The following is a 26,147-nucleotide window of genomic DNA, read 5'->3' on the forward strand; positions in this document are numbered from 1 at the left end:
GTGCGGGCTGCCGGGCCCTGCCGGGGGCAGGCGAGCCTCGGGCGCCCCTCGGGTCCGGGCAGCCGCTGCGCGTGCGTGGGAGCTGCGCGCCGCGGCCGCCGGCGATAGATGCGCCCGAAGCGCTCCGGTTTTCACTTTTCCGTCCCTTGCCCATTCCCTCTTTAAGCAAACTTCCGATCTCAGAGGACTTTTAACCTCGGAATTCTTCCTGTAAGCCTCTGTGTAATTGAAATTATTTGTAATATTTCCTTCCCTGGAATATTACCTTTCGAGTAGCCTAGTGGCCTTTCCTTTTGTGCTCCGTTAAACACGATATTTAAAGTTTTTCCCCCAAGGCTTATTTCGTAGTTTAATTGCCTCTGACTTAGATTGAGGGCTCATTTCATTCTCTCTTACATGGCGAGTATCCGCCTGAAGCATTGTGTGCAAACTCAGCTTTTACTTCTGTTCGTACTAAACCGCGCTGCGCGTCTCCCCGCGTGTGGTGAGCAACGCCTTGCACTGTGCAAGGAGAGCTGCGACTAACCCGGAGCTGCAGGGCAGCGCGTGCCGCGCTCTCCCTCCCAGCCGCATCGCCACCGGCTCCGCTGGTCCCGGGGGCGCCGTGCGCCGGGCTCCGCTCGCATCGCTGCAGCCACGAGGTGGCAGTGTTGCCCCGCCGGCCCGCCCGGGTCCCGCTGCCCGTGGGGAGCCGCTGCTCTTCCCGGGCCACTGGTGCGCTCCAGCGCCTGGGAGGCCTTCCTGCAGGTTCCTGGCCGTGCAGGTATCGTGCAGGTGTTGCCAAGGCGGGGGGAAGAAGGGAGAGACCCCCGGGTCTTATCTCACTTGGCCCTGATAATGCCCGCGGCGGGATCCTGTCCGCCGTGTCGGCTGCGGGGCAGGCTTCAAAATGCTTGTGCGGCCAAGGAAGGGCTGGGTGGAGGCAGCGGAAGAAACCCCGTCGGCCACTGGCAAGCCCTGCTTGACATCTGCAGCTGCAGCCCTGGGCTGATTGCAGTCCGTCGAAGCACTGCGTGCTTTCACTGCCTTTTAAATATTCTCGGCTTCCGATGGGCCATTCCCTTGTTAAGCAGATCGGTGCTTAATGGGCCAGAATGGTCCCCTGATGGGAGTTCATAATGAAGGGAGAGCGCCAGAATTAGACGAATTTCACATCCCCCCAGCCAGAGGAGGGGCCGCCGACTTGCCAGAAACCGGCGGATCGGATGGTGGAGGGAGCGCTGCGAGGTGCTGGTCGCCTGTGGGGCACGTGCCCCTCGCGCTCTCCGGGGCTCGGCTGTGGGAAGGGGCTGTGCAGCCGCGCTTCCACGGACACTCCGCTTGCATGTGTCCACCCAGCAGCGTCGTCGAACGTCAGGTGCGCTCGGCGCCGTGTGGACATGGAAGAACTGCATGGGGTGGGGGGGGGACTGGCTGTGTCCGACCCATTAAATGCTTTCGTGAGAAGGCACTGGTTGCCCGGGGTTCCCACTGAAACCCGCACTGCATTTGTGGCCTGTTAGCACAGCTCTTCACGCTGCGGCTTTTGAGCCAGGTCGGGATGGCAGCCTGTGCCAGTCAGAGCGAAGTGGAGATCAGAAGCGTCGTTTCTCCTGGCCAGTGCTACGGCGGGCAGCGTACGGCATGCTTTGAAATGCCACCGCGTACAACGGGCAAAACGGGCAATGCGATTTACTCTCCCCCTCGCAAACGTCCGAGTAAATGCAGAATGTGCCGTATGTGACCATGCTCAGAGAGTAATACCACTCAGACTGGATTTCTGTGTTCCTCCTCAAGGTTCCAAGAGGGGAAATGTCTTTAATTGCAAGTTATTCACCTGAAATAGGCACCAGATGGAAAAACGGATCGGGAAGGCAAGATGGTTGAGTTTGCAGGAGGGAACAGAGGCAAACGGGGGATTCTTGCCGGTGGGGCTTCCTGGCCCTGGAAGCGCCACAATCATTCTGGGCTTGTGTGGTCTGTATTGAACTCTGGCACTTTCAGCAAATACTTGTTTCTGTGGAAGGCTCCCATTTCTGAAGCTGTCATTCCCACTCTCCACCTGGGGAAACTGGGGGCTGTCTTGAGCCACCAGTCTTCCATGGGGAAACTTCCGGTGAACCACCACTCCTGGAAGAAATGAGAAGGTGAGGCGGCCGGTGCAGGGCCACCTGTCGCGAAGCAGAACCGGGCCCAGTCCAGCGATATGCCCTGCAGCGCGACTCCGTGGAACCTCCATGGGGTCACTCTGCTTACCTGGGCGCCATTCCTTTGGCGGGAATCGGCATTCCAGGTGGGAAAGAAGGGCCGCCTGAATGTAATGGCTCATGGTATTTGTCTTAAATTTATGTACACCGAGTCCTTTGAGGTAGGACAGGTTTAACAGATACAAACCAGCGCCCTCTCAGAAGACTGCCATGCCGGTCTTCACAGGAGCATGGGTCTATGGGTCGTTTAAAAGGACAGTTCCCATTTGGTTTAGCTTCTGGGCTGCTACATGCGTCATATTATTCTAAGACGTGCTAGTGCGCTGTGTCTGAATGTGTTTGCTGATCGCCGGTCAGTTCTCACGATCTTACCTTGCTCATCTCCAGCCAAGATTGCTCCAGGTGGTTTCGATACATCTCGCTGTTCTCGAATGCCTTCTCCAGAAAGTTTTGGCTGAGTTCATGGTGTCCGAGCATCAACTGGACGTAAGCCTTCATGTGGAGAACTCTGGCGTAGTAGACCGGGCTTGTGGAGCACTGAGTCATTACCTGCTCCAAATTCTAATGAGAGCAAAAAGACAGGCAAGAATGTCAGCAGAGACATGTGGAGAGATCCAAAGGATACAGACAAAGGTGCTTCCAGATGAGGAGTTCTAAGATAAAAGCAAGGAGCCTTCCATCTGATTCTCCTTGTTTATTCCTAGTCACTAAAAAACAAGCATGGAAGCAGCAGTGGGAAAATATGGGAGGGCTGCAGACTGGTTGTGCTGTGAGCACTCCCCAGAAAAGTATGTGAATAAGGACGCCCGCTGCAGAATAAAAGGCTTTGTCTTGTGATTTTAGACTGCAGGCCGTAAAACTTCCTTTGGGTTATGTTGTGCTGGATGTCCCCAGGCTGCTGGCGGGGAGGGGGGTCATGGTGCCGGCGACACCTGCAACGCATTCAAATGAGCCTTGGTTTCCATTAATTGGACCACAGCAAATGGCAGCCGGAGGCAAGGTGGGCAGGGTGGGGGGGGGGTTGCTGGTTGGGTTAGGTTTGGGGTTTGAGCTATGCAAATTGCAGACCTGAGAAAAATTCTTTTGGAGAGTTTGCACTAATGTGTACCCATTAGCACAAGTGGAATGAAATTTCATATACCCATTAATAAATGGGTGATGAAATCATAGAATCACAGAATAGCAGAGTCGGAAGGGGCCATGAAGGCCATCAAGTCCAACCCCCTGCTGCTGCAGGACACCAAGTCACACCCTGCCACTCAGGTGGCCGCCCAGTTTCGTCTTGAGTGTCTCCAGTGTGGGGGAGTCCCCCACCTCTGCAGGTCCCACTGTCGCGTTGCTCTGACAGTGAGGAAGTGAAAGATGTCTGACTTGGACGGAATTTGCCAAAATGCGTTCGTTCCTAAGTAGCTGCAATTGAACTTAGTAGAGAAAAGTAAGGTAGCATTTCAACACAGGTGAGAAGAAATTGAAGCTGGCCACACAGAGAAAAGGCAGGAATGAGGAGGAAGGTGCTGGCAGTTTCTTGAGGAAAGAGTGACTGTTAAGGGATATAAATGATATTACCAATAAATCCATTTTGGTGCGGAATAGAGAGAAAGGTGCAAATAATGACAAGAGCTTCAAGTCTTGGCAACAGAAATAGAAGGTGAAGTTGACAGGTGGCAAAACAAGCAATTAAAAGCAAATGAAGAGTTTACCTTGTTAGATGCCAGAGAAAGTTGAAGGTGCAAGTTCAATAGGAAAAAGTTGACTGAGTTGAATGTAGAACTTAGGAGAACAGGAAAAGATTCCCAGAGGAGGAAATCAAAACCCCGAGAGGCTGAGAGAGAAAAAGCAAGGGGGAGTCGAGCAACACGGTGCCCCCTTAAATAAGCTGTGGGGAAAGGGGCAGGAGGATCTCCTGGGCACGGGTGGGAGGCCGAGGTGAGGGTGGGCGGGCGAGTTGCTCGTTCCCAGCCGCCCGCCGGTGGTCCTCAGGGCAGGGTGCACGAGTGGCCCACTGTGCCGGGGGGGTGAAGCCACAGAGGCCCTTCGCATGGGGGGAAACGCGCTAAGGGGCTTGCGCCTCTCTGGAGCCCACATGGGGGCTTTCAGGAGCTCCCTTTCTGCAGATGGATGATGGCAAGACACCCCCGCCCCCCAGCGTGGCTGAAGGAGAGGGCAACGGGCGGGTGTTTGGCGGGTGCCCTGAAGCCCCTTTTTGGGTGCGGGTTTGGGACGGGTCCTTCACCAAGACGTGCTGGGGTCCCGCCAGGGGCTCCTCACCTTTGCCACCCGGTTGCGCATCTCCCGGGCCCTGTCGGGCAGGTCCTCGATGTACTTCCGCAGCAGCAGCGCCTCGCACTCCACGAACTTGCAGAAGCCGTGGTTGGCGTACAGCGAGGCGCTCGTCCTCCGGACCAGCCGCCGGGCCTGCTCGAACGGCCCTTGGAAATCCTCCCAGAGCTGGAGCCGGGCGAACCTGCGGGGCGAGCAGCCCTCCATCAGCCGGGGGGGGGGGGGCAGCCCTTCCGCTGCCGAGTACGAGGCGTGTGCCTCCTTGCGCCAACTTGCAGCGGCGATGGGCGGCACCAGCATCTTCGCGGGCACCTCCAGCCGGTTCCTGCCGCTGCTCGGCCCCCCCAGATTTTTACTTAAATTTGGAAGTGTTTGAAGCAAGCAATGAAAAGCCCGGACGCTGACGGGCTGCGAGCGGGCGCCCCACGGCTGCCCCAGGCCGCAGCACTGTTTCTATTCCCAGGGAAAAGGGGAGGGCGAGCGGCTGCAGGTCAGCCCTTCCTTTGCAACTGCGCCCAGAAAAGGCCAGGAGGGAGGGAGGGAGCAGCAGGCTCCGGAGGGCCTGGCTGAGCACAGGTGTGCGAACCCTCCGTGCCTGGGAAGGGCGTGTGCATGGACGTGCGCGCCCTCGCTTCCGGTTTTTGCGTTTCCTTCTTCCTTTCTTTGTCGTGGTGTCTTAGCTTCTCTGTTCTTTGCTTGCAGCGCAGCGCAGCGCAGCGAGTGCTTTGCGCGCGCGCGCGTGTGTGTCTCATGTGTCCATGTTGTGCGCCCGTCTGTGGCTGGGCGGGTGTGTTGCCTGCACATCTGCCTTCTCTGGCTCACGGTGTCAGAGTGCGGCACAGCAGGGACAAGCCGGTCTAGGACCCGGGGCCAGGAGGAGGAATCCCGGCACGCCAATCGTACCAGATAGCCAGGGACGAGTACAGGCCGAGCATGATGTTGTTCTGAGACATCAGGATGCAGTTCGTCTTGTTGGCGTGCACGAAGTCCAGGCAGTGCTGAAACGGCTTGAAGGAGAAACCTGCGAGAGACAGATGCGTGCCCCGGGCTGCAGCCATGCTGGAGGTCGGGCGTCCGCACGGCGGGTGGCGCAGGCCCCCCTTCCTCTGGGAAGCGGCGGGGGAGTCTCCCACCCAGGGGCGCTCAGCGAGGAGGGCAGCGCCCCGCTGAGCAGAGGGAGGCCCCGGGCCCACACACAGGCCGCCCTGCTCCTGACCCCACAGGCAGCCGCTGCCCGGGCAGCTGAGGGGTGAGGAAGGGAGCCTCTGCCCGGCCGGCACCCAGCCGCAGGGGTGGGCAGCTCCGGCTCACGAGCTGCGGCAGCGCCCACCAAGGCATCATTTCTGCGGCATCCTGGGAGACCCGCCTGCTCGCCCAGCCCGCCTCACGGAGGTCGGGCTCCAACTGGACCCCTTTTGGCTGACCATGATGCTGTTGGGCGTGGGATATTTCCCACAGACACCTGTACTTTCTGTTTCAAATTGCCCTTTAACTGTGGAGGCCTGTACTGGAGCTCGTCCTGCCGTAAACCACTAAGAGATTCCTCGGCTGCAGTCTGGCAGCGCGTGAAAATACAGGGAGCTGTGATGCTGTGTCTCCTGTCCTGAGAGGAAGGCCAGCTGCGCCCACAGCCTCTTTCTGGGAAGACAACCGGGCTCCCTCTCTGGCCTGTTCCAAGAATCGGCTCCAGCCAAATGACGTGCCCGTCAGTGCGAACCTCTGCCCGCCTTCATCCTATCACGATAAACTTTAATATCACCTTTTCCAGGTTTCTTCCTTATTCCCTTTTTATTGCTCGCTATTCCGTATTTAAGCCAACTTGGGAACACTGAGTGGGAAGTTCACGGGTGGGCGTTCAAAGGGAGCGCACCCGCTTCCGCACGTGCGCAGCAGGCCCGGCGCAGGCGGCCCAACTCACCAGCATAAAGCATGAGGTTCAGGCAGCCCGAGATGAAGAAGGCCTGCCCAATGATGTTGTTGTCCTGAATGAAGAGGGCCTCCAGCCAGCTCAGCACCTGCACCGAATCCTGGTACCTGGGAGAGGTGAGGAGGAGACCGCTCTGAGGGGAAGGCCTCTGGCCTCGCCTGCTGTGGCCGCTCTGCGCACCCCCCGGCCGCGGTGAGGCGTGTGAGGGCGCCAGGGGAGCCGGGAGCGGCGCTCCCAGGGGGGCACCCAGGGCTGGCGGGGGCAGCGGCGTCCGCCCTCATCAGGCCTGGCTCCCACCAATGGGGGCGGGCAGGGGAGCCCTTGAAGGACAGCTACTGGCAGCCGCGGTGGCCGAAGGCGACGCTGGCAGGGGATCCTCCACAGGCGAAGGCAGAGGTGCCAGGCGAACTGCGCAGGGGACGGCAGTGGGCGGCCGCTTCTGACTCTTCTTACCTGGGGAGTCCAGTGGCGGAGCAATCCAAAATGGAGGGATCCAAACTGGAGCGAGAGACAGCGCTAGAGCAGGGGTCCTGAAACGGGGGCCAGTTGAGAGGTGCCAGGGATGGGCGTGGGCCACCAAGGCGGTGCGGCGGGGGGCGTGGGCTGGGGGGGGGCAGGAGGTGCGCACGTGCGCGCAGAAAGGCGGGGGCATGCGTGCGCAGAGATCAGTTCCTCCCAATGGGTCCAAAACGATCTCCCTGCGAGCAAGCCGGCCCTTCGCCACACGTGCACGCGTGCCGAGCTCTGGCGGGCCGGATCAGCCTGCGGGCCGCAGCCCGAGGACCCATGTGCGAGCGGGTGAGGCCCCCGGGTGGGAAGGTGGTCCGCCAGCTACAGAGGCGCGCAAAGGGAGGATGGGAGGGAGGGGGAGGCTGGGGGCTCCAAGGAAGGGAAGCGGTGGGAAGGCGCCGAGGTGCACGTCCCCAGTGCTGGGAGCATGGGTAACGGGCAGCGAGCACTGGGAGCTCTCCTGGGAAGGGGAGGGTCTGGCCTGGAGGGGATCACGGAAACCTGGTGGGATGAGAGGCCAGTCTGGAATGCGAGCCCAGAGGGGGGTCAGCTGTTCAGAAAGGACAGGAAGGGGAAGAGGGGAGGGGGCGTTGCTTCATGGCTTTATACGTCAGGGAAGGGATAGGATGCCGGGAGATAGAAGGCAGCACAGATGGGGATTCGGCAGAGGCAGTCTGGGTGAAACTTAGGGGTGTTGACAGGGAGAGGGTCCTGACAGTGGGGGTATATTATCGCCCCCCAGGTCAACTTGAGACCCTGGATGATGGCCTGACAGACCAGATTCTAAGGATATCTTGGGGGAGAGACACAGTAATTGTGGGAGATTTCAGTCTCCCGGATATTGGTCGGGAGACCCACTCGGCGGTGACAGCCAGGTCACGTCACTTCCTAGAAGCTATGGAGGGAGCGTTTTTCACACAGAGGGTTCGAGAGGCGACAAGGGGGGGAAACATCCTTGACTTGGTCTTGACCAACAGGGAGGAGCTGATAGATGAAGTACAGATTAGGGGAGCTCTGGATGCGAGTGATCACTCCATCCTTTGCTTTGAGATCAGGGGACTGGGGACATGCAGCAGGTCGAGCACCGGAAGCTGGGACTTCCAGAGGGCCAACTTTGGCCAAATGAAGGCCAGACTGGGGAAAGTCTTCTGGGATAGGTTACTGGAAGGTAAGCGAGTTGAGGAGGGGTGGATGGCATTCAAAAGGGAGGTTTTGGAGGCGCAAGCCTTGACGATACCTCTAGTCAGTAAGGTGGGGAGGCGGAGGAGAGGCCGCCATGGATGCAAAAGGAGGTGGTTAGAGGGATTAGACGAAAGAGGAACCTCCGTAGGAAATGGGTACTGGGGCAAACAGGCAAAAGGGTATACCGGGGGGAGGAGGCCGTCGCAGAAGGATTCTGACTTCCTGACAGTTGGGCCCCGAGGGTGTGGAATGGGCTTCCCCGGGAGGTGGCTGAGGCCCCATCGGTGCGGGTGTCCAAGGATAGGCTGGACGTGCACATGGTGGGCATGGAGCCGGCTGGAGCCGGGGGTCAGACAAGCTGGCCTGGGAGACCCCTTCTGACTTGCTCTGCTTCTAAGTTTCTATTTCCCATCAGCGTTTTACTCAAGAAATGACGAGCTCAGAAGAAGTGGAGTGGCTCTGACGCCAAGGCAAGGAGCAGCACAAGCTGTGCGGGCCCAGAATGCAACATCCAACCAGCCGGGACTTCCGGAAAACCTGCCCATGTAACCAGGGATGTGCACGCAACCTGTCGGATCCCCTGGCCTGGGCTCCCCTTTGCAGCTGTGATGGGGAGGGTGGCGGAGGGCTGCTCCCCTCCCCTCCCCTCCCCTCCCCTCCCCGGGGTGTGGTTCCAGGCATGGGTCAGGGGGTCCAACCTCCCCGGTGGTGCCCGCCCCGCCCAACGCTGTCCAGGGCTCCCCGGCTCGCCCCTCCGCGCCTGAGGTCCCGACTCTCAGGCGCCACGGGGCGCGCCCCACGCTCGCCCAGCTGCTGCGGCCTGCGGGAGGGGCCAGCTTCAGGGCCCATCTCTGCCAGGAGGGGCTTTCTTTTGCCCCCCCCCCAGGCTGTGCAAAGGGTCCCCCAGGACTCCATCCAGCCCCAGCCCCTTGGCTCCCTGGACGGGCGACACCAGTAACACCCGTGAGACGAAGAGGCGTGCCTGGTGCTGAGGAACAGGGCGGTGAAGAGGTCGGCGAGGACGATGTAGTCCAGCTTCGGCTTCTTCAGCTGCTCACACAGTTCGTGCGCCCGGTACCCTGCGAAGCGAGCACAGTCTGGCGGCAGTCCTCCCCCACCGGCCACCCGCGGCGACGGGGAGCAGTCCGGCTTACCCAGCTGGATGGCCAGCGGCAGGTTCCCCAGGCACAGCTTCATGTAGCCCAGGGACAGCGCCAGCTTGGCGGTGATCAGGAGCCCCTCGCCGACGACCCGGAGGTGGGAGCTGCGCCTGATGGCCATCAGCTCGTACTTCATCCACTCGTGCTGGCAGCCGATCAGCTGGCAGCAGAGGGAGAACTCCATGTAAGAGGAGATGATCTGTCGTGCGGCGGGAGAGAAAACGGGCGGCCTCGGTTCCCTGCCCAGAACCCTCCGTGGGACGCGGCGAGGCCGGGCGTGCGCGTGGCGGGGCCGTGAGCAGGGCCGGCTGGAGCCAGGGCGGAGGAGATGGCCCGGGAGGCCCCTGCCGGCTTGCTCTGCTTCTCTGTTTGCGAGTTTTAAACAGGCATCTTGCTGATCAGGGCGGTGAAGGTGGAAACGGCCAGCAGGGCCCTGGCCTGGCAGCCTCCCGAGGGGCCCCAGGGTGGGAGAGCCCCCACCTCCCCCGGCCGTTGGGTCCATCGCTGTGTGGGAAGCCCTGACGGTCAGGAAGCTTTTCCTGACGTCCAGCCAGAGCCTGCCCTCCCGCTTCGCGTCCTGCAGAGGTGGTCCCGGCTCTCCCCAAGAGGAGGGGGCAGCCCTCCAGGCCTGCCGTCCCCCGGGAGCCCACAGAGCTCCTCCTGAGCTTTCCTCAGCCAGGGAGCAGGGCCGGGGCGGCGCCCGTGGGGCTGCACCTGGGACTCGTCTTCGGACTCCTCCGCGCAGTTCACGTTCATGAGCGCTGCCAGGCGGGAGAACCTCTTGCTGTTCCGGGCCATGTCCTGGCTGAAGAGCTGCCACAGCAGGGAAAGGCAGCGCCCTTGCTGGTACAGGACGGCCAGTTTCTTCTCCCTGCTGCAAGATCCGCCGCAGTGGTGCAGGGGCCCACGGTGGCCCGGACCCCGTGCCAGCCCTCCGCCTGGGCAGACCGGGAGGGCCCGCCGGCGGAGGAGCAGCGCTGCGCGAGACCGGCCCGAGCTGCCGGGATGCAGGTCGCCCGCCCTGCTGCCGCTGAGGTGGGGGCGGCGGCGCTGCGGGGAAGGCGGCTGGGGGATTTCAGGTGGCTCTGCCCATCTAAAGGAGGCGTTCCAGCCTGGTGCTCTCTGGAAGGACTGGACTACAGCTCCCATCACCCCCAGTCGGTGTGAGCATTGGCCGTGCCAGCTTAGGAACGTCTTCCGGCACCCTGGGAGGGACTGGCTCTGGGAAGGCGGGTCTGACGGGCCAAAGGCAGCCCAGCCCCTTCGGCAGCCGGCCTGGCTGCGCTCCGCTCTGGTCAGGGCTGCACGGGCCCTTCCGGGAGGCTCCCACGTCAGCCCGGTGTGGCCAGTGTGCTCCGGAGACCCACGGAGCAGGCGGCCCTGCAGCCCGGCCCAGGAGCCCAGGAGCCCCTGTGTGGGCAAGCAGCCAGAGGCGGCCTGGGTCGCGCCCTCGCCCTCGCCCTGCCTCGGCCGCGGCCGGGTTCCCAGCGAGGGGGCGGGACGGCAGTCCGGGGAGCAGCACCTCCTCCTTGAAGCTGTGCTGTGCCCCCCAGCCCCTTCGCACCACTAAAAGGCCCATCACGGAAGAGGAGGAGGAGCAGCTTCACAGCCCCCCAGTCTGGAGCTCTTCCGGCAGAGGCCGGGAAGGGGCAGCCCAAGTGGCGCATGCGCCCCCTTCCCTTGGGTGGGTCTTCAGCCCAGCCACGCACACGCCTTTCCCGGGCAGCACCGCAGGATCTTACCCCGTGCGCACTTGCCAAAGCAGCTGCTTCTTCTGATGGGACAGATGCTTGGAGGTCTCCACCATGGACATGAAAAAGGCTCCAACAATGGTCTTTGGGAAGCTTCTCTTCAATAAACTCAAAGCCTTCCTCATCAGTTTTTTGGCCAAGTTAATTTGGCCCATATTATAGGAGACCTACGAGACACGGGAACGGCGGCGCATTGGCCCTGCGCACGCCTCCGCCTCCCTGGCGCTCGCCCTGGCACCCAGGGCTGGAGGCAGCTCCCCAGCGTGCTCAGAGGTACTGGGTGGGACCGCTGGCCGCAGCCAGGCAGATTCAGTGGCAGGATAACGGAGTTAGGTCCCCGTATTGCTTTAGCAGTGTGAAGTTTGATAGGTTTACCCTAAAATGCAAACACGCCACAGGTTTCCCACCCCAAGAAAGAATGTCGGAAAGGCCGTCCTGGATCTGTGCAAGGTTCCGCCTCGTCCGGCGCTCCGCCCAGCTGCCCGCAGGATCCCTCCGGCAGGACGGGTGCAGCCCTCGCCAGTCGGTGTACCACCGGCAGAGCCTCTTTCCCCCACCCCGGGGGCTTGAGGTGGGCGCCTGCCGGGGCAGGAAGGAGGATGTGTGGGAGTGAAACCAATGGTGCCGCCCTCCGATGCCCCGTCATTTCCCACCAGGGAGCAAAACGCCGGCCCGGCCAGAGGGCCTGGGTGCTCTCCAGGCAAAGCGAGGGGGTCGCGCCCGCGAGGCCTGCTGCTGTGCCCTGCAAATCCACCCACTGCTGCGGGGTTTGGAGCAGTGGCTCAACTTCACCCAACGACTGGGTGAGATCCGCATCTCCACCTGTGCCGTACGTGGGGCCGAGCGGCCGCCCCCGGGCCCCACGAGCCGGCTTCGGCGCCACTCCTCACCTCTCCCTTCAGGCTGTGCAGAACGGACTCCTCAAACTGGCTGAAGAGCTTTGGCCTTGGCACAGATTTCAACAGGCTTTCGGCCGTGTTGAGGTAGGTGAAGGCCTGGAACAAGAATAGCACAGAACGCGCCGGTGTCTTTGCTCGTCCTCGCGGAGGGACAGGCTAGTCCATCGTGTCCTTTTCTCCAGCCTTTGCTGTGCAAACGTTTGTCTACCTGATGCATTTACACAGTGGGAATTGGCACCATTTGTGTTAAAACAAAAGGAACCACCAGCCGAAAAGGGCTGCCCATGTCCAACGGGGACAGCTCTTCCCAGCCCGGCCCGGCCCCCCGCGTGCCATGCGGCCGTGAAAAATGCGCCGCGGGGTGGTCTGCCGGTTCCACCCAGCACGGCACACGTGGCCGCTTCTCCAGTGGCTCCAACCCGAGGAGGAGCTTCGCATGTGAGGGACCAGCGCCAGAGAAGCAAGCCGGCCACGGTGACTCCTCCGCCATTTGAACGATTTGACTCTTAAGTCGCTTCTAAGAAGGAATTATGACGAATGTGTGGAGAATCTTGATCAGCTCTCGCCAAAAGCAGGTTCATCGCGAGCCAGTCCGCCTCCCCCGCCCCACGTTCCCCGCCCTCAGAAACAGGTCTTCTGCGCCCCAGCGCCCAGCCCAGCAAGAAGCACGGTGCCTGCTCGCCACGGGGGCCCTCCCTCAGACAAGAGGGTGCCCGGCAGGCCGGCCCCGCTCCGGGCCCTTCCGGCCAGTGAAGCGAGGGAGCAGCGGGCGGCCCCGGCCCTCGCAGGCAAGGGGCCTCACGCGCGGGTGGGCGGGCGGGTGGGCGGCAGCGGCTGCCTTGCCCCGTGGGTCCCCCTCGCCTGGCCGCCGCACTGAGCGGGGGCCCTCATGGCGCTGAGGCGCCTCCCCGCGCTCTGGCTCGGCAGAAGCTGCGTCTGCAGCCAGAGCGGCCCCCGCAGTGGTGGGGGGGCTGCGCGGCCGAGCGGCCGGGGGCGCACCCCCCTCACCATGTAGTTGTTGGAGAGGTAGACGTAGCCGGAGGCGCACTCCAGCAGGTAGTAGAAGGCGCGGCTGTGGTTCCCCGTGGCCAGGAAGTGCTGCGCGAGCGGCGCGATGACCGACTCCACGATGCCCTCGCACTCGCACTCGCTGTAGCCCTTGGCCGCGACCTTCTTCTTCCCCATCTCGGTGAGCAGGATGATTTCGTCCATCCTCGCCAGGAACTCCATCTCCGTGTCTTCGGCTCTGGCAGGAAGGGAAGAGGGCCGAATGCGCCGGGCTCCGAGCGCGGCGCGCTTTCTCCGGCCCGCAGGAGCAGGAGGTCTGCACAAGCCCCAGGCCCGTGGGCGGGAGAGCGGGCCTTCCTCTGTTCCTGTGCATCGACCCCCCGCCCCGCTGGGGCTCTGGGCGCCACACGAGGGCGGCGACGTGGCTGGGCCCACGCAGGGGCAGGGCCGAGGACAGCTCAGGACGCATCTGTGACCGCTGGGCGAGGGTCGCGTGAGGAGGAAATGCGGTCACATCACCGGCGACAGCTGCGTTCCCGGGAAGAGGGGCAGGCGCCCCCTTTCTGGGGGGGAATCACAGTGCGGCCGGAAGGGCTGCGGGGCCCGAGCCCCTGCTCAGTGCAGGGCTCTTGAGCTAAAGCGCCCCTCTCGGAGGGCTGCCCCGGAATGCCTCCAGGATGGGGGCCCTCCACCTCCCCAGGTCACGGGCGTCTTTGCCCTGTCGGCCAGGGGCTTTCTCCTGATGTCCAGCCAGAACCTGGCCTCCTGTAACTTGAGCCCATTATTCCGTGTCCGGCACTCTGGGATGATCGAGAAGAGACAGGCAAAAAAACATGCAATATGCAAAATACAGTCAAACGCCATGTGAAATCAGAGCAGAGACAGGCGGCTGTTCACACAAGCATCCCCAGCTCTTTCAGCGTTGCAGGGCTGTGTTTCCCGTCCCCAGACCGTCCCTGTTGCCTTTCTCTGAGCCCTTCCCAGTTTGTCTGTCTCTTTCTGAACTACTTTTTCAGTCCCCCAAAATTGTGCAAACATAAAAACCGAGAGCTGCGAAGCCACCGCGCAATTCTCTGGAGCCAAATCATCGCCCTCACCCAGCACCGTGTGCGCACTCCCAGTGCGCGGATTCTTCCCCAAAGGGGAGAATGCACAAGGGTCGTGGCCAGGGCGGGGGGGGCGCAGAATGCCGTGTGCCGAGAGGGGCCCTGGGGCTGGGCTGGAGGGCTCGGGCGCAGCATCGGGGAACAAGCGGTGGGACTTCTGCGTGCCGCCGGGCCTGCGCAACCCACACGGCCAGGCCGGCGTGCACAGTTGCCTGCCGTGCTGCGCGAATGCGTCCAGGCCCAATTCACCACATCTTGTCAGATGCGGATGAACAGCAGGCCACAGGCCCTGCCCGTGGGCACCCGCCTTCCCGGCCCTCAAGAAGTGCCCCCAGACGCGGGTGGTAAAGAGAAGGCGCCCTCTCCACGTTGTGCTGGGGGCTGCAAAGCTCGCAGACCTCATTCGTATATGTAAGCGGATGCGTGCAAGGCAGTTAATTGAATTCTCTCCCCAGATGAAGGGATCGCAAGTGACAGAAATACCCTTGGCTGAGCAATGGACCATGCAGGCAAATCCCGAGAGGAGTTCGGTGGGCAGCCACTCAGTGGTTCCACGCAAGGCGCCCCGAGAGCGCAGGATCGCCCCGCGCGGCAGCCGCCCCCTCCCCAGCCACTCCGGACCGGCCAGAGCAGAGGCGCGATCTCCACCCAACCTGAAGGAGTCTTGCGTGTTGAGGCGTCTCTGCACGCTGTCCTCTGCGGGAAGGGAGCAAGCAGAGAAAGAGAGACGCGCCAGTTGGAGCGGCCGCGCGCCCCGCTGTGCCTTCTGCGGAAGGGGAGTGCGATGCCCCGTGGCCGGAGGGGGGACCTGGCGGCAGGGCACCCCAGGGGCGCCTGCGGGGAGCTGAAGCCCGAGCAGCTTCAGGAGGAGGCCGAGAGCCTCTGCCTGAGGCGTCCAGCGAGTGCTCCTCCGCGTCCGCAGGGGAGGGGGCAGCCCCTCGCGTCGCTCACTCGCTGCCCATCTGCATTTTTCCTGTGTGCTCCCTGGCACCGCAGAACAGAACCGTGACACTGCACAAGGTCTCCGTCGTGGATGAGGGCGGCATCGGGGAGAACGCCGGCTTGCCTGGCCCTGCAAAGGAGCTGCAAACGTGGCCGGGCCATTCCAGAGAGGCTCTGCAGGATGGCACCTCCAGGGAAAGCCCCCACGCTCCCATGGAGCGCCTCCTCGGGTAGAGGAGCCGGATGCCCGCTCCTTCTGGGCTCTCCTTTACTGCCCAGGGGTTGCCAAAAAGAGGTTCTTGGGAAAGACGTTCTGGTCTGGGATAGACGAAGCACGCTGTGCATGCTCAGGGATCCCTTCTTTGCTGGCTATAGCTCGCTGCATGTGCATTAGCGAAGGAGGGGCCTGGCATTCGGGGGGGGGGGGCAGACTGTCCCAGCCCCCCGCCGGTCCGCGGGAGGAGCTCCGAGAGGCAGCAGTTCTGCGCCAGCCGGCGAGGAGAATCTGGGCCGCCTGAGCTGGGGAGCAAGCCCCGTCTCCCCGCGGGCCGGCACGGCTCCTGCGCTGCTGAGCCCCCACCCCGGGAGCAAGGGGACGCCGCCGTGGTTAACGGCATATTCTGACAGTCTCCGCATCACACCATCTTCAGCCTTCCTTTTAGATGCACAAAGGACGACATGCTCTGTGCTCTGCTAGTCCTCATTGCTCCCTGGGGCCTCATCCACCCTTTCCTCCCACATGCTCTGCAAGCTGAAGGGGGGACGCGGCGTCGCAAGCGTTCGCTCGCGTGCCGCCCGCGCCGCCCGCCTCTCCCTGGGCCAGGCGGCAGGCCGGGGCCCTCCTCCCACACACGCGTCCCCGTGTGGCCCAGGCGGGTCCGGGAGCATCCTTGGCCGGAGGCCACCGTGTCACCCGGAACCGCTGCCTCCCCTCCTGTGTCCCGTCTCCGGAAAGCGCAGAGGGGAGAGGGCACGGAGGAAGGAGGGCGCCCGGAGTCCCGGATGCCCACCGGCCCCGGCCCCGGCCCGCCCAGCCCCGCACCTTCGCCCTCGTCCTGCGCTGCCGAGGACACGCGGCTTCTCCCAGCCGAACTGGCTGACGACATGTGTTGCAGCAGCCAGTGCGGCTCCTCTGAAGCCCGCGCCTCTCCTCCAAGCCCCCGACAGCAGCGGGGCCGGGGGGGCTGGGCCGGGGGCCTTGCCGGGAAAGCACAGCAGCCGCCCGCCTGCCCTCTCCTCCAGGCGCTCCGAAGATGCTGCTACCTTTGCTGATGAGGCGCCGCGGGACTCTCAGCAGGCCGATCTGCTTCCAGTCGGCAGACAAGATCGTCTCTGCAGGGGAGAGGTGGAAACCGAGGATGCCTCTGTGGCCGCCAACGTTGTGGAAGGAGCCCGGTGGCCCCTGGGGCCCCGTCCTGGAAGCAGCTGGCCGTGGCCAAGGGGCTGGCTCCTCGGGAGGGCCACAGGGGATGCCGATCCGGCCCCGGCCCCCAAGCCCCCTCGGCTGCCACAAGGCTCCCCAGGGACTCTGCTGGCACCGAGGGGATGCTACAGTCCTAAAGCAGGGTGGGCGGCACGATTTTTAGGGGCTGCACTGTAGGGAAGGGGTGCCCCCCCAGGGTAACAAGGCTTCCAGGAGCCTCCCGGGGCTCCCGGACCAGGCATAGCAGGAGCCGGGCTGAGCCCCCCGGGGCCTGACCGTGTCCCTGCCCGCGGCCAGCAGCACAACCCGTTTACCTCCACTCGAATCTGGCAGCGTCGGTCGCCTCGGGATGAAGAGGATGGAGGACGATGCTGTGGAGGAAGCCCAGCGCACGGTGTCACGGCGTGTCCAGGGAAGGTGGCCAGCACTGGACACCACCCCCCCGCCAGCATCGCTGCCCGTGAGGACGCAGCCGGAGATGGCGGCCAGGCACCGCCGCTGCCCCACCGTTCCCAGAGCAAACGCCTCTGCCTCGAAAAGGCCGCCGAGGCCAGGGCCCGCCTGCTGTTCCCAGGGAAAAGGGGCTCCCGCCATGAGCCAGGTGAGGCCGGCCCCTCCGCCCGAGCCGGCCTCTCCTGCCCCTGCCCTCCGCCTCACTGCCCCCTTGCTCCCCCATGGAGAGAAGCCCACCCCCCCCCCAAGGGAACCAGAGAACTTGGGAGACTCTCCAGGCACACGGTGGGGTGGCGGGATCCCCCCGCTCCCTGGCCCCCCTAGTCCGGGCACCCGCTCAGTGCGTGCCCTCCCTCCACCGCGGCTGGCTCCTTCCAGCGCACGCCCCTCACCTCTGCTCGGCCTCCTGCAGGCTTCCTGCGGCGGCAGCAGCGAGGCCTGGGGCCCCGGAGGCACCTTGCCCTCCACCCCTGCGAGAGAGGCCAGCCTGAGCGCTTCGCCTACAGGGAGGGCGTCGGGCCGGCCGGCCGACGGGCCAGGCGCCTGCCCAGCGTGCTCTGCAGACGCGCTTCCCCGGCAAGGGGGTGGGAGGAGAGCGAGGGGTTTGCCCACCCCCCGACAGCCTCCCTTCGGGCGGCATGTCTTCCCACACGCCACCTCGAGGGGCCCACGTGTGTTGCGGGGCCGCTCCAGGCACCCCTCAGCAAGGGAAGGGCGGGCAGGGCCCCGAAGGGGGTGCCTGGAAGGGCAGTGCCGGCAGTGGACCCTCCCGTGGGAAAGGCCCTGCCAGCTGCAGGGCATCCTTCCGCAGGCCGTCCATGTGGCGGCAGGAGAGGCCGAGGCGGAGGAGGAGGCGGGCAGCCATCCCTGCTGACCCGTCTCTCTCCCTGGCTCGCTTTCCTCTTCCCTCCTCTGCATAGTCTCCTTTTGTGCCAAGTGCAGGAGGCTGCCAGGAGTCACTGCACGGCCCGTTCCCTTCCCAGTTCCAGCGAGGGCTGGGCCAGGGGAGCGTGGACTCCCCTCCCTCAAGCTGTGGCAGAAGCATCTTTCCCCGGTGTCTCGCTCTGAGCCTCCCACCTGGGGTGCCCCTGCTGTAGGCCGGCCAGGTGAGGGAGCCCGGCCTCCTGGTGGCATCGCTCTCGGCTTCTCTGACTCTCATCCCCCCTCACCCCACATTCAGGGGAGCATCCCAGAGGCAGAAATTACCTGGGGCCACTGAAAGTGCCCAAGGCAGAGGGAACGGCTGGAGAGAAGCAAAGCAGGGCGGCTGAAGGGAGCACAGGACGCGAGAAGCCCGAGAAGGGAGGCTGGGAGAGGGGACGCGAAAGGAAGCGGGCGAAGGCTGGGGGGTCCCGGTGAGTCGGAGCAGCACTGCCGGCCTCTGCGGATCGCTTCCCGAAGTGCCCCTTCCCAGCGAGGGCGGCCCCTGCGCTCTCTCGTGCTCGCAGAGCTGGGGTCATCGCGCTTGGGCCGGGAACGGGGCTGCACGGGGCACCTGACGTCCCCTTCCTTCAGCCCCAAGGCTCTGCATGCTGTGCCCGGGGCTGCTCTCCCTGCTTTCGCCGCTCTTTGGCACCCCTCTCAACCAGCTCAACTGCCCCCTGAGCCTTCGCTGGGCCGCCCGAGTGCCGGGCTTTCTGCAGCGCACACATTCGCCTCTGTGACTACGGCAGCCGCGCTCAAGGCGAGCGGGTCTGCGTGCTTCGAAACCCCGCGTGGGTCTCCTCTGGACGGGGCTCTGACGGCTGCGCCAGCAAAGCCCTGGGCAAATCCCGTCTTTACCTTCAAACATGGGAGCTTCCAGCCTTCGCAGCGTTTCAGAAACCAGGACCAAGGCGGCCTCGTTCAGCATCTTCTCCTTGACGGGCACGGGCTTCATGCTCTGCGACTCCCTGTTCTGCAGCGTGCCGCTCACGACGTGGCGGTGCAGGGCGACGAAGTCCCCCTCCCCGCAGCACTTGCAGCGGTGCGCCTGCTGCTCCAGGTGGCTGGCGCACTTCAGGTGCAGGGCCTTCTTCTGGCTCTTCAGCCACAGCTCGTAGGCCGCCTCCTGGAGCAGCGGCGTGCAGAAGCCCATCAGCTCGCAGCGCATCACGGCCTCCTCCTGCTTGAGCCTGCTGGCCACGGCCGGCCCCAGCCCTGCAAGGCAGGCCGGCTCGCCTCAGCGCGCGCCCGTGGACCGCGCGTCGCCCCTGTGCAGGCCCTCCAGGGCAGCCGTGCCGCCCCGGCCTTCGGCAGGGGTGCTGCCAGGGAGGAGCCAAGCGCCAGACCGGCCCGGCCCAGCACAGCCACAGCGACTGCTGCCTCCGCTGCGCAGCCTGCTGGGAAAGGGCGTCTCACGGAACAGCCCCGTCCATCCAGTCGCCGCGGGCCAGGCCGTGCCGGAGGCTCAGCAGGAAACGGGGGGGGCGCCCCCTGCCCAGGGGAGGCTCAGTGGGGCCTCCCAGCAGGAAAGGCCCGGGACGTGCGCCCCCTCGCCCCAGCGGAGCGCTGCGCACGGCAGGCGCTGTCCGGCCGCGCCTACCCGAGGCTTGGCCCGTGGACTTGACCGCCTTGGAGCAGATGCACAGGTCGTCCGAGAACGAGGCCTCGGCCCAGGCGGCCTTCGAGCCCTTCTGCTCGCCGAAGCACATGAAGATGTGCGACTCCACCAGCGCCGCCAGCGTCTGCGTCATCTTGATCTTGGTCCACTCGGGCAGGATGTGGAGCAGCAGCTCCGTGCTGAAGGTCACGCCGATGACCGCGGCGCACTTCACCACCATCTGCTCGGAGGGGTTCATGTTGTCCAGCTCAGCCAGGGCAATCCCTAGGCGGACGGAACAGCCACGCCGGGCAGGCAGGAAGGCGTCGGAGAGCGCACTCCGAGAGCGCACCGGAGCGCAGGCCACCCGCACGCCCAACATGCGCCCGGGGCCAGGAGCCCCCCAGGCCCCGGCCAGGAGCCCCGGCGGAAGGAAAAGACACGACACACGGCGGGCCAGGGATGAGGAGAAGTGGACCGCCCAGATCTGGCTCTGCTGAGACACAGCACGGCATTCCAGACAGGAATGGTTTCCTCTCGTTCCGGAGACGGAAGAGTTGCCAAATTCACAGGTGCCCAGAAACACCCTCAGGACCGCCAGAAATGGCATTAATGGGCAGAGAGGCTGGGCAGGAAACCGCCTCCTGATGCCAGAAGGGGCAAGTTGCAGCCACAGCGAGGAAGGAGGAAAGGGCTTGGGGGGGGGGGGGGGCAGTGGGACTTTAGAGTCCAGCCCCATCCAAATGCCACCCGCGTCCCGAAGCATCCCAGCAAAAGGCCATGGGCCAAAGGTGCTCACAGCCTTCCAACAGACAGCGATCGCCCCACAGATGACCTCCTGCCCTGGTCTGCTTCAAATCTTGGGACTGGAAGGGCCGGGGAATGCAGGGGGCGACACGAGCCGGGTTTCCGCGCTCCAGGGCATCCCCAGAGGTGGGCCCGGGCCCTCTGGCCTCAGAGGTGCCGGGGAGGCGCCAGCGACTCACCTTTCAAGGTCGGGGGCAGCGAGATGTTGTGCAGCTTCACGTTCTGCCGGATCGTGCAGATGTACGACTCGCTCTCGCCGTGGGGCACCTGGGCACCTTGGGCCTTGAGGACCGTCGTGGCTTCGGGGAAGCAGAGGGAGCGCCCTGAGCTTTCGGGCCATGCCAGCCCAGCTTAGGACCCGAGGCCGAGGCAGGACGCCCCAGACCCCAGCAGCTGTGCTTGGCGGGTGCGATCCCACGCTCTCGGGAAAAACGGCGCCGCCCCTGCGCGTGCCACGTGCTGCACAAGAGGACGACCTCGGGGAGGCCACGTCGGCGCAGCAGCCGCCGGGGGGATGCAGCCTCGGCATCCGTGCTGCCCTCGCCACGGGGGGCAGGAGCCATTCCAGGGTGGGCCAATTCCCCGGAACGCCTCAGGCACCCCAACTGGCCCTCCTCGCCGCCTGGCGCCACACCCCAGACTGACGATGCCCGGCTGCCCCGCTTCCCTGCACGGCCACGAAATGCGAAGGGGCCTGATCCTGCGCAGCCGCCCGGCTCGGGCCTGGGCTCCTCGGCCGGGGCCCTTCGGCGCAGGCTCTGCCCACGCCACGCCTGCTGGGCCCCCCGATCCCACAGGCTCCGCAGGTCCCCTCCTGGAGGAGCGCCCCCTTCCCTGGAGCCGTGCGCCCCGCAGCCTTCAGGGCGGGTCAGGGAGGCCCCTGGCAGCCGGGCAGGCCGTGGCCGCTCACTGAAGAGGCTCTCCCACTCGTCCTCCCGCTCCTCGTCCTCCTCCACCAGGTGGAACTGCAGCACGTGGTTCAGGTGGAGGTTCCGGACAAGCTCCTCACAGTAGAAGGGATTCCCGTGGCTTCTCTGGATTAAGAACCTGGGGGGGGGGAACGGGGGGGAATGACCACAGCTCCGCGTCAGGATGTCCAGCACAGTCCCTGAGGCACCCCACTGCAGCGGAGCTTCCGTCCCCGGATCAGCCGGCCGAGCCGCAGCCACCCCAGGCGGCCCTGGGACCAGGACTGGCTAGAGGGCCGCTCGCCAGGAAGCGTGGGGCAGCGGCCATGGGGCAGGGGGCGCTCCTCAGTCGTGCGGCCGTCGGCAGCTGCAGCGGGGCTCACGTGGTGCAGCGACTGCCCCGACTGGACACGGGCACAGAGGGCCCAGCAGGCTCCTCCTCCCACTGGTTCTCCTCGGGACTGCCAGAGGAATGCCACGGAGCGGTGGGATTCACAGCCCCCTTTCACGGCTCCTGCCCGCTAGCTTCTGACCAGCTGCCTCATCATCGATGAGGGAGGTCCCCTGCGTCCGGTGACCTGAGAACCCGCCACAAGCATTGCAACAAGCTCTGGCTGCCAGGACGGCTTGATGGCCTCGAGGAAGCCCCCTGTGGGACCCTCCCTTGCCAGGCGCAAGGGGCGCCTGCACTGCGCAACGATTCTGCTTTTTTGCAGTGTGCCCATGCTCTCCAAAGTGGTTTCGGGAGGAGGAGCAGGACTTCCCAGTAAGCCCTCCTCCGGCAAAAGGAGTCGCCACAGAGCGCAGCGCTGGCCGCAGGGTGGCCCCTGGGCCACCGTGGACTGATGTCAGGCAGCGCTGCCTTGCCAGCATAAAAGGGAGGTGGGGTGCTTGCCCGGGGGACGGAGTGTGCTGGCCTGGAAGGGCCACTGCCTCCCCCATCAGGGCGCGGCTGGGAGGCCCACGGGCCAGGTGCCCGCTACTCAGCAATGGGATGCAGTGGCCAAGAGGGCGAGCGCCACCCTTGGTGGCACAGCCAGAAGCGTGGCTTCCAGATCAAGAGAGGTATTGCTACCACTCTATACGACTCTGGTGCACCTGCAACTGGAGTATTGTGCTCATTCTGGGCCCCTCATTACAGGAAGGATATAGCCAGGTTGGAGTCAGTGCAGCGCAGGGCCACAAGGTTGGTGGCCGGTTTGCAGGGGATGCCGTATGAGGCGAGACTGAGGGAACTGGGTCTCTTCAGCCTGGAGGAGACTCAGAGGGGGTCTGTTGGCGACATGCAGGTATGTGAGGGGGTGTCACACGGAGGTGGGGACAGACCTGTTCCCCCCTGCAGAGGAAGGCAGGACGCGCTCCAACAGAGCCAAGCTCAGGGAGCCAAGGTTCCATTTGGATGCCAGGAAGCACTTCCTGACAGTCAGGACCCCGAGGGCATGGAATGGGCTTCCCCAGGAGGTGGCTGAGGCCCCATCGGAGAGGGCGTTCAAGGACAGGCTGGACGTCCACATGGTGGTCGTGTCATGAGTGGAGCCAGCTGGAGCCGGGGGTCAGACTAGATGGCCCGGGCGGCCCCTTCTGACTTGCTCTGTTTCTGTGTTTCTGTGCTACTCACGTTTCAAGCTCTCTGGCAATGCTGACCACACCGAGGTCCTGGCAGGCCTTCTGCACGATGACGGAGGGTGTCAGTGCCCGCAGCTGGATGTAGGTGGTGTTGGGGCTGCTCATGATGCGCGCTGCCGTCGCGCACGGCCGGCGCCCCTTGTGGTTGCCGGGAGACAGTGACATGACCATGAAAATGGCGACCTTCTCCAGCAGGTTGCCCAGGAAGTCCCAGGAGGCCGAGTCAATGAACTGGGCTTCGTCAATGACAAAGATGAGCGCTTCCTTCTCCATCGCCTGAGGACGACAGTGATGGCGACGGCTCATGCGGCCGCGGGCTCCCGGCGAGCCCTCCTCAAGTGCAGCCATGGGTCGCCCCGGCAGAGGCCCCAAACCGCCGTCTGCGGGGCCGCAGCCGCTCAGCCTGATGCAGGCGGACTCGGGGAGCCACGGAGAGCGAGATGCGCGAGGGGCCGGCGCTGCCGGTCAGTGGGAACTGCCAAGGTGCCGCTGCACAGCATGAGCTCAGAGCGGGGGCTGAAGTGACCCCCCACCCCGTCCTCCAGACTTTCCTGCCCTCCCACTCTCCACCCACTGGGGCTCCCCGGGGGGCTGCTCACCCCAAAGCGTGGCCGCCTCTCCAAAGGCAGAGTGCCTGGCAGAAGGACAGGGCCGCCGGACGGAGCCATCCCCTGAAGCATCTGGCACTGCCCGCGTCCGGGCCCTGGCCTGCCTCCCCGGAGGGCGGCTGCCTCAGCGCTTCCGCAAGGAGGGGTGCCCCATGGCGGGGGAGGTCTCTGCAGCCCCGCCTGGCGAACAGCCATGCTTACGCTCTCGAGGATCTTCCCAAGGATCTTTTCCATCTTCTCATTCTTTTTGTCATTGTCCAACTTGGAAACTGCCTCTGAAGTGGGGAACTGAGCAGAGAGAGCAGAGAAGCCCCATGGCCGCCGGTGAGGAACGCCTCCCCCCCACCCCACTTCCTGCCGGCAGGACTTGCAGCAGGAATCCACCTGGAGGCGCTCGCAGGGACCGACCGGGTCGGTTCAGCCTGACTGGCGAGGGTGCAGCTTCACAGCACGAGTGGCATCGCAACACCGCCGTACAGTAACGATATAAGGGCATCATTGCAAAGTGTTGCAGGTCATAGGAATATGAAACTGTAGCACTGGAAAACCACGTGGCTCGGCCCAAGGACGAGGCAGCGCCAGGCACCGGGGGACTGGGCTGTGCCCCCGCAGGGCGGGGGGCACCCACGGGCAGGCGTCTCCATCACCGCCGCGAGAGCACACGGCCGAGGAAGTCGGCCCGCAGCGTGGGAGCTCCTGCGCTCGGGAACGGCAGTGGCCGGCGTCCCGCTGGCCAGCGCTCTTGGCAACCGGGTGTGGGGCTGCGGGTAAAGCGACCGGAGGCTGCAACCCGCAGGGTGGAGGTGGGATGCGCGGGGTCCTGAGGCTAATTCACACATGCCCTGAAGCCTGTGCGTGTCTCCCAAGGACCGGTCTCCTAAGGACCCTCTGACTGGAAAGCGGGGTGGATGGGCGGGGGGCGAGCGAGGGAGGCGTGGGGCAGGCACTCAGGAGGCAGGGCACCGGTGGGGGGACCCCGATGCAACGGAGGCCGCCCCCGCCCCCTCCCTTTGGGACTCCCAGAGCCACAGGCTCCAGCCACGGGGTGGAAGTCGTGGGCTGCCCGGCACGTGTCACGACCTCAGCGGCATGCGTGGCACACCCTGGCGAGAGTGCTCACACCCCCCTCCCGTGCAGCCACGCCTGCACTTGCGCACGTGCGAACAGAGCACTGCTGCAGCCCCGGGTCAAGCACCCTCAGCCAGCCGACGCGCCAGGCTCGCCCTGTACCTTAACATGGAAGAGGTTGTTGAGGAGGCAGAAGAACTGGTCCTCTATGACTCCACGGAGCTTGTTCACCAGGATGTACTGCCTCGCGTCGTAGGCTTTGCAGGTGTCGATCCCCAAGAACATGGCCATCAGCGTCCGGATGGTGAAGAAGTTCTGCCACATGTTTATCTTGGTGAGCTCCATCGCGACAACCCTGCTGGGTTGCAAGAACAAGGCAGGCAGCTTCATGAGAAAGCAAGGAAGCCGCGTCAGGCATTTCCTCCCGCACACTGATGCCGGGAAGACGCTCCGGCTGCGAAGGAGACTGTTCCGAGCCAACGCGAGATCTTCTGGGGCTGCAGGAACCGCGCAAGAGCCGAGGCGCTCCAAGAGCTTCAGAGCAGCGAGCGAGCTTTCGGCGCAGTTGGGAATACGGGCCAGACGGGGCCAAAGCGCTCACTTTTGCCCAGGCGCCTGCCCCAGGAAAGCGATCTCGGCCATGAGCTGGCTTTTCCCGTATCCCATGAGACCTTCATAAATTATGACTTGGCTTATTTTGGAACTTCTGAAATCACTCAGCAAGCTCTCGAAGATGTCGGTCTCTTTCTTGCGACCTGGGGGGAAATGAGGCAGCAGAGGAAATGCCCTTGAACGAGCCAGTGCAAATGTGCCGTGGGACGTCCTTCTTGCCCGTGCCACATGGGTCGGGGTGTGCCACTGGCTGGCCTTTGCCCCAGCCCTCGAGGACCATCCACACATTCCCGAAGGCCTGGAGGGCCAGCCTGAGCAGGCCTCAGACCTTCAGTGGTGCAGCACCGACCCCCGGAGAGGCGGCGGTGCAGGCATCTGCCTCGGGGTGGGAAAGCCACCGCCTCCGCAGGCGGCCCCTGAAAGGAGGCCCTTCAGGGGTCCCACGCACCCCTCCAGGAGAGACGGGGCTCCCCCCTGGGGTCCCTGCTGAGACGAGGCCCCATTGCCGCCGGGAGTGAGTGGCCCAGGGCCCACGGCAGCTGCCCAGGGCCCGGCCGTCGTCCTCGCGTTGCCGAGGGGCCATCAGATGCTGCCAGCACTCCATGGGCTGACACCCGGCGCTACCAACCCACACCGGGGGACTGTGGGGGTTTCCTGGGAGCCCAAACTCTCCTGCTTGCCTGCTCTTTCTTTCCTTCCTCCCACAGATGCCTGTTCAGGAGGCAGAGATGGAATATCGCCTGACACGGGACCGGACGGCTGGGCACCCTCAGGCCAGCGCGCCTGGAGGTTCTGCCATCCCACTAAGAGTGGCCTTGGAAACTGGGCACGGAAGGGGGCAGCCCCACTCCCCGACAGGAAACGCCGAGCTGGAGCAGGCCCTTCGCATGCAAAGCGCTCTCCGGGCCCCGTGGAAACGCCACCTCCCGAGCCGCGGGTGCCATGGCCCACCGAGTGTGGGCGCAGCCGAGCATCTGCCTGGCAGCACGGTTCAAGGGTGAGATCCAGCCTTGCTTGCCCCGGAGGAAGTGCCCCCAAAACCAGTCAGGCTTTCTTCTGCGTGGACGTGTGCGGAGGGCCGGCAGGATGTGAGTCAGCGGCACACCTGAAAACGGCGGCCGTGGCACAAGCGGTCCACGTCCGAGGCTTGCGGCACTCACCCCACCCTGC

General features: G+C 64.4%; 1 protein-coding gene across 1 annotated transcript in view; it reads right to left on the reverse strand.

The window, feature by feature from the left end:
* Nucleotides 1–1,938: 1,938 nt before the first annotated feature.
* The window catches only part of ADCY10 (adenylate cyclase 10), a 35,760-nt gene continuing 11,551 nt past the window's right edge, over nucleotides 1,939–26,147 (reverse strand). Inside the window, exons 13-33 of the mRNA XM_044439385.1 lie at nucleotides 24,967–25,120; nucleotides 24,528–24,720; nucleotides 23,499–23,585; nucleotides 22,682–22,965; nucleotides 21,066–21,202; nucleotides 20,335–20,454; nucleotides 19,352–19,633; nucleotides 18,610–18,966; nucleotides 16,215–16,283; nucleotides 14,663–14,705; nucleotides 12,904–13,141; nucleotides 11,887–11,991; nucleotides 10,988–11,163; nucleotides 9,960–10,119; nucleotides 9,240–9,444; nucleotides 9,068–9,164; nucleotides 6,385–6,500; nucleotides 5,370–5,487; nucleotides 4,455–4,650; nucleotides 2,559–2,747; nucleotides 1,939–2,109 (exon numbers count right to left, since the gene is read on the reverse strand). Coding sequence (XP_044295320.1) covers nucleotides 1,939–2,109; nucleotides 2,559–2,747; nucleotides 4,455–4,650; nucleotides 5,370–5,487; nucleotides 6,385–6,500; nucleotides 9,068–9,164; nucleotides 9,240–9,444; nucleotides 9,960–10,119; nucleotides 10,988–11,163; nucleotides 11,887–11,991; nucleotides 12,904–13,141; nucleotides 14,663–14,705; nucleotides 16,215–16,283; nucleotides 18,610–18,966; nucleotides 19,352–19,633; nucleotides 20,335–20,454; nucleotides 21,066–21,202; nucleotides 22,682–22,965; nucleotides 23,499–23,585; nucleotides 24,528–24,720; nucleotides 24,967–25,120 — 3,497 coding nt within the window. The remainder of the gene's footprint in view (nucleotides 2,110–2,558; nucleotides 2,748–4,454; nucleotides 4,651–5,369; nucleotides 5,488–6,384; nucleotides 6,501–9,067; nucleotides 9,165–9,239; nucleotides 9,445–9,959; nucleotides 10,120–10,987; nucleotides 11,164–11,886; nucleotides 11,992–12,903; nucleotides 13,142–14,662; nucleotides 14,706–16,214; nucleotides 16,284–18,609; nucleotides 18,967–19,351; nucleotides 19,634–20,334; nucleotides 20,455–21,065; nucleotides 21,203–22,681; nucleotides 22,966–23,498; nucleotides 23,586–24,527; nucleotides 24,721–24,966; nucleotides 25,121–26,147) is intronic.

Source organism: Varanus komodoensis, unplaced genomic scaffold (genome assembly GCF_004798865.1).
Source record: "Varanus komodoensis strain SLA01 unplaced genomic scaffold, ASM479886v1 scaffold34_3, whole genome shotgun sequence".
Taxonomy (NCBI): Eukaryota; Metazoa; Chordata; class Lepidosauria; order Squamata; family Varanidae; genus Varanus; species Varanus komodoensis.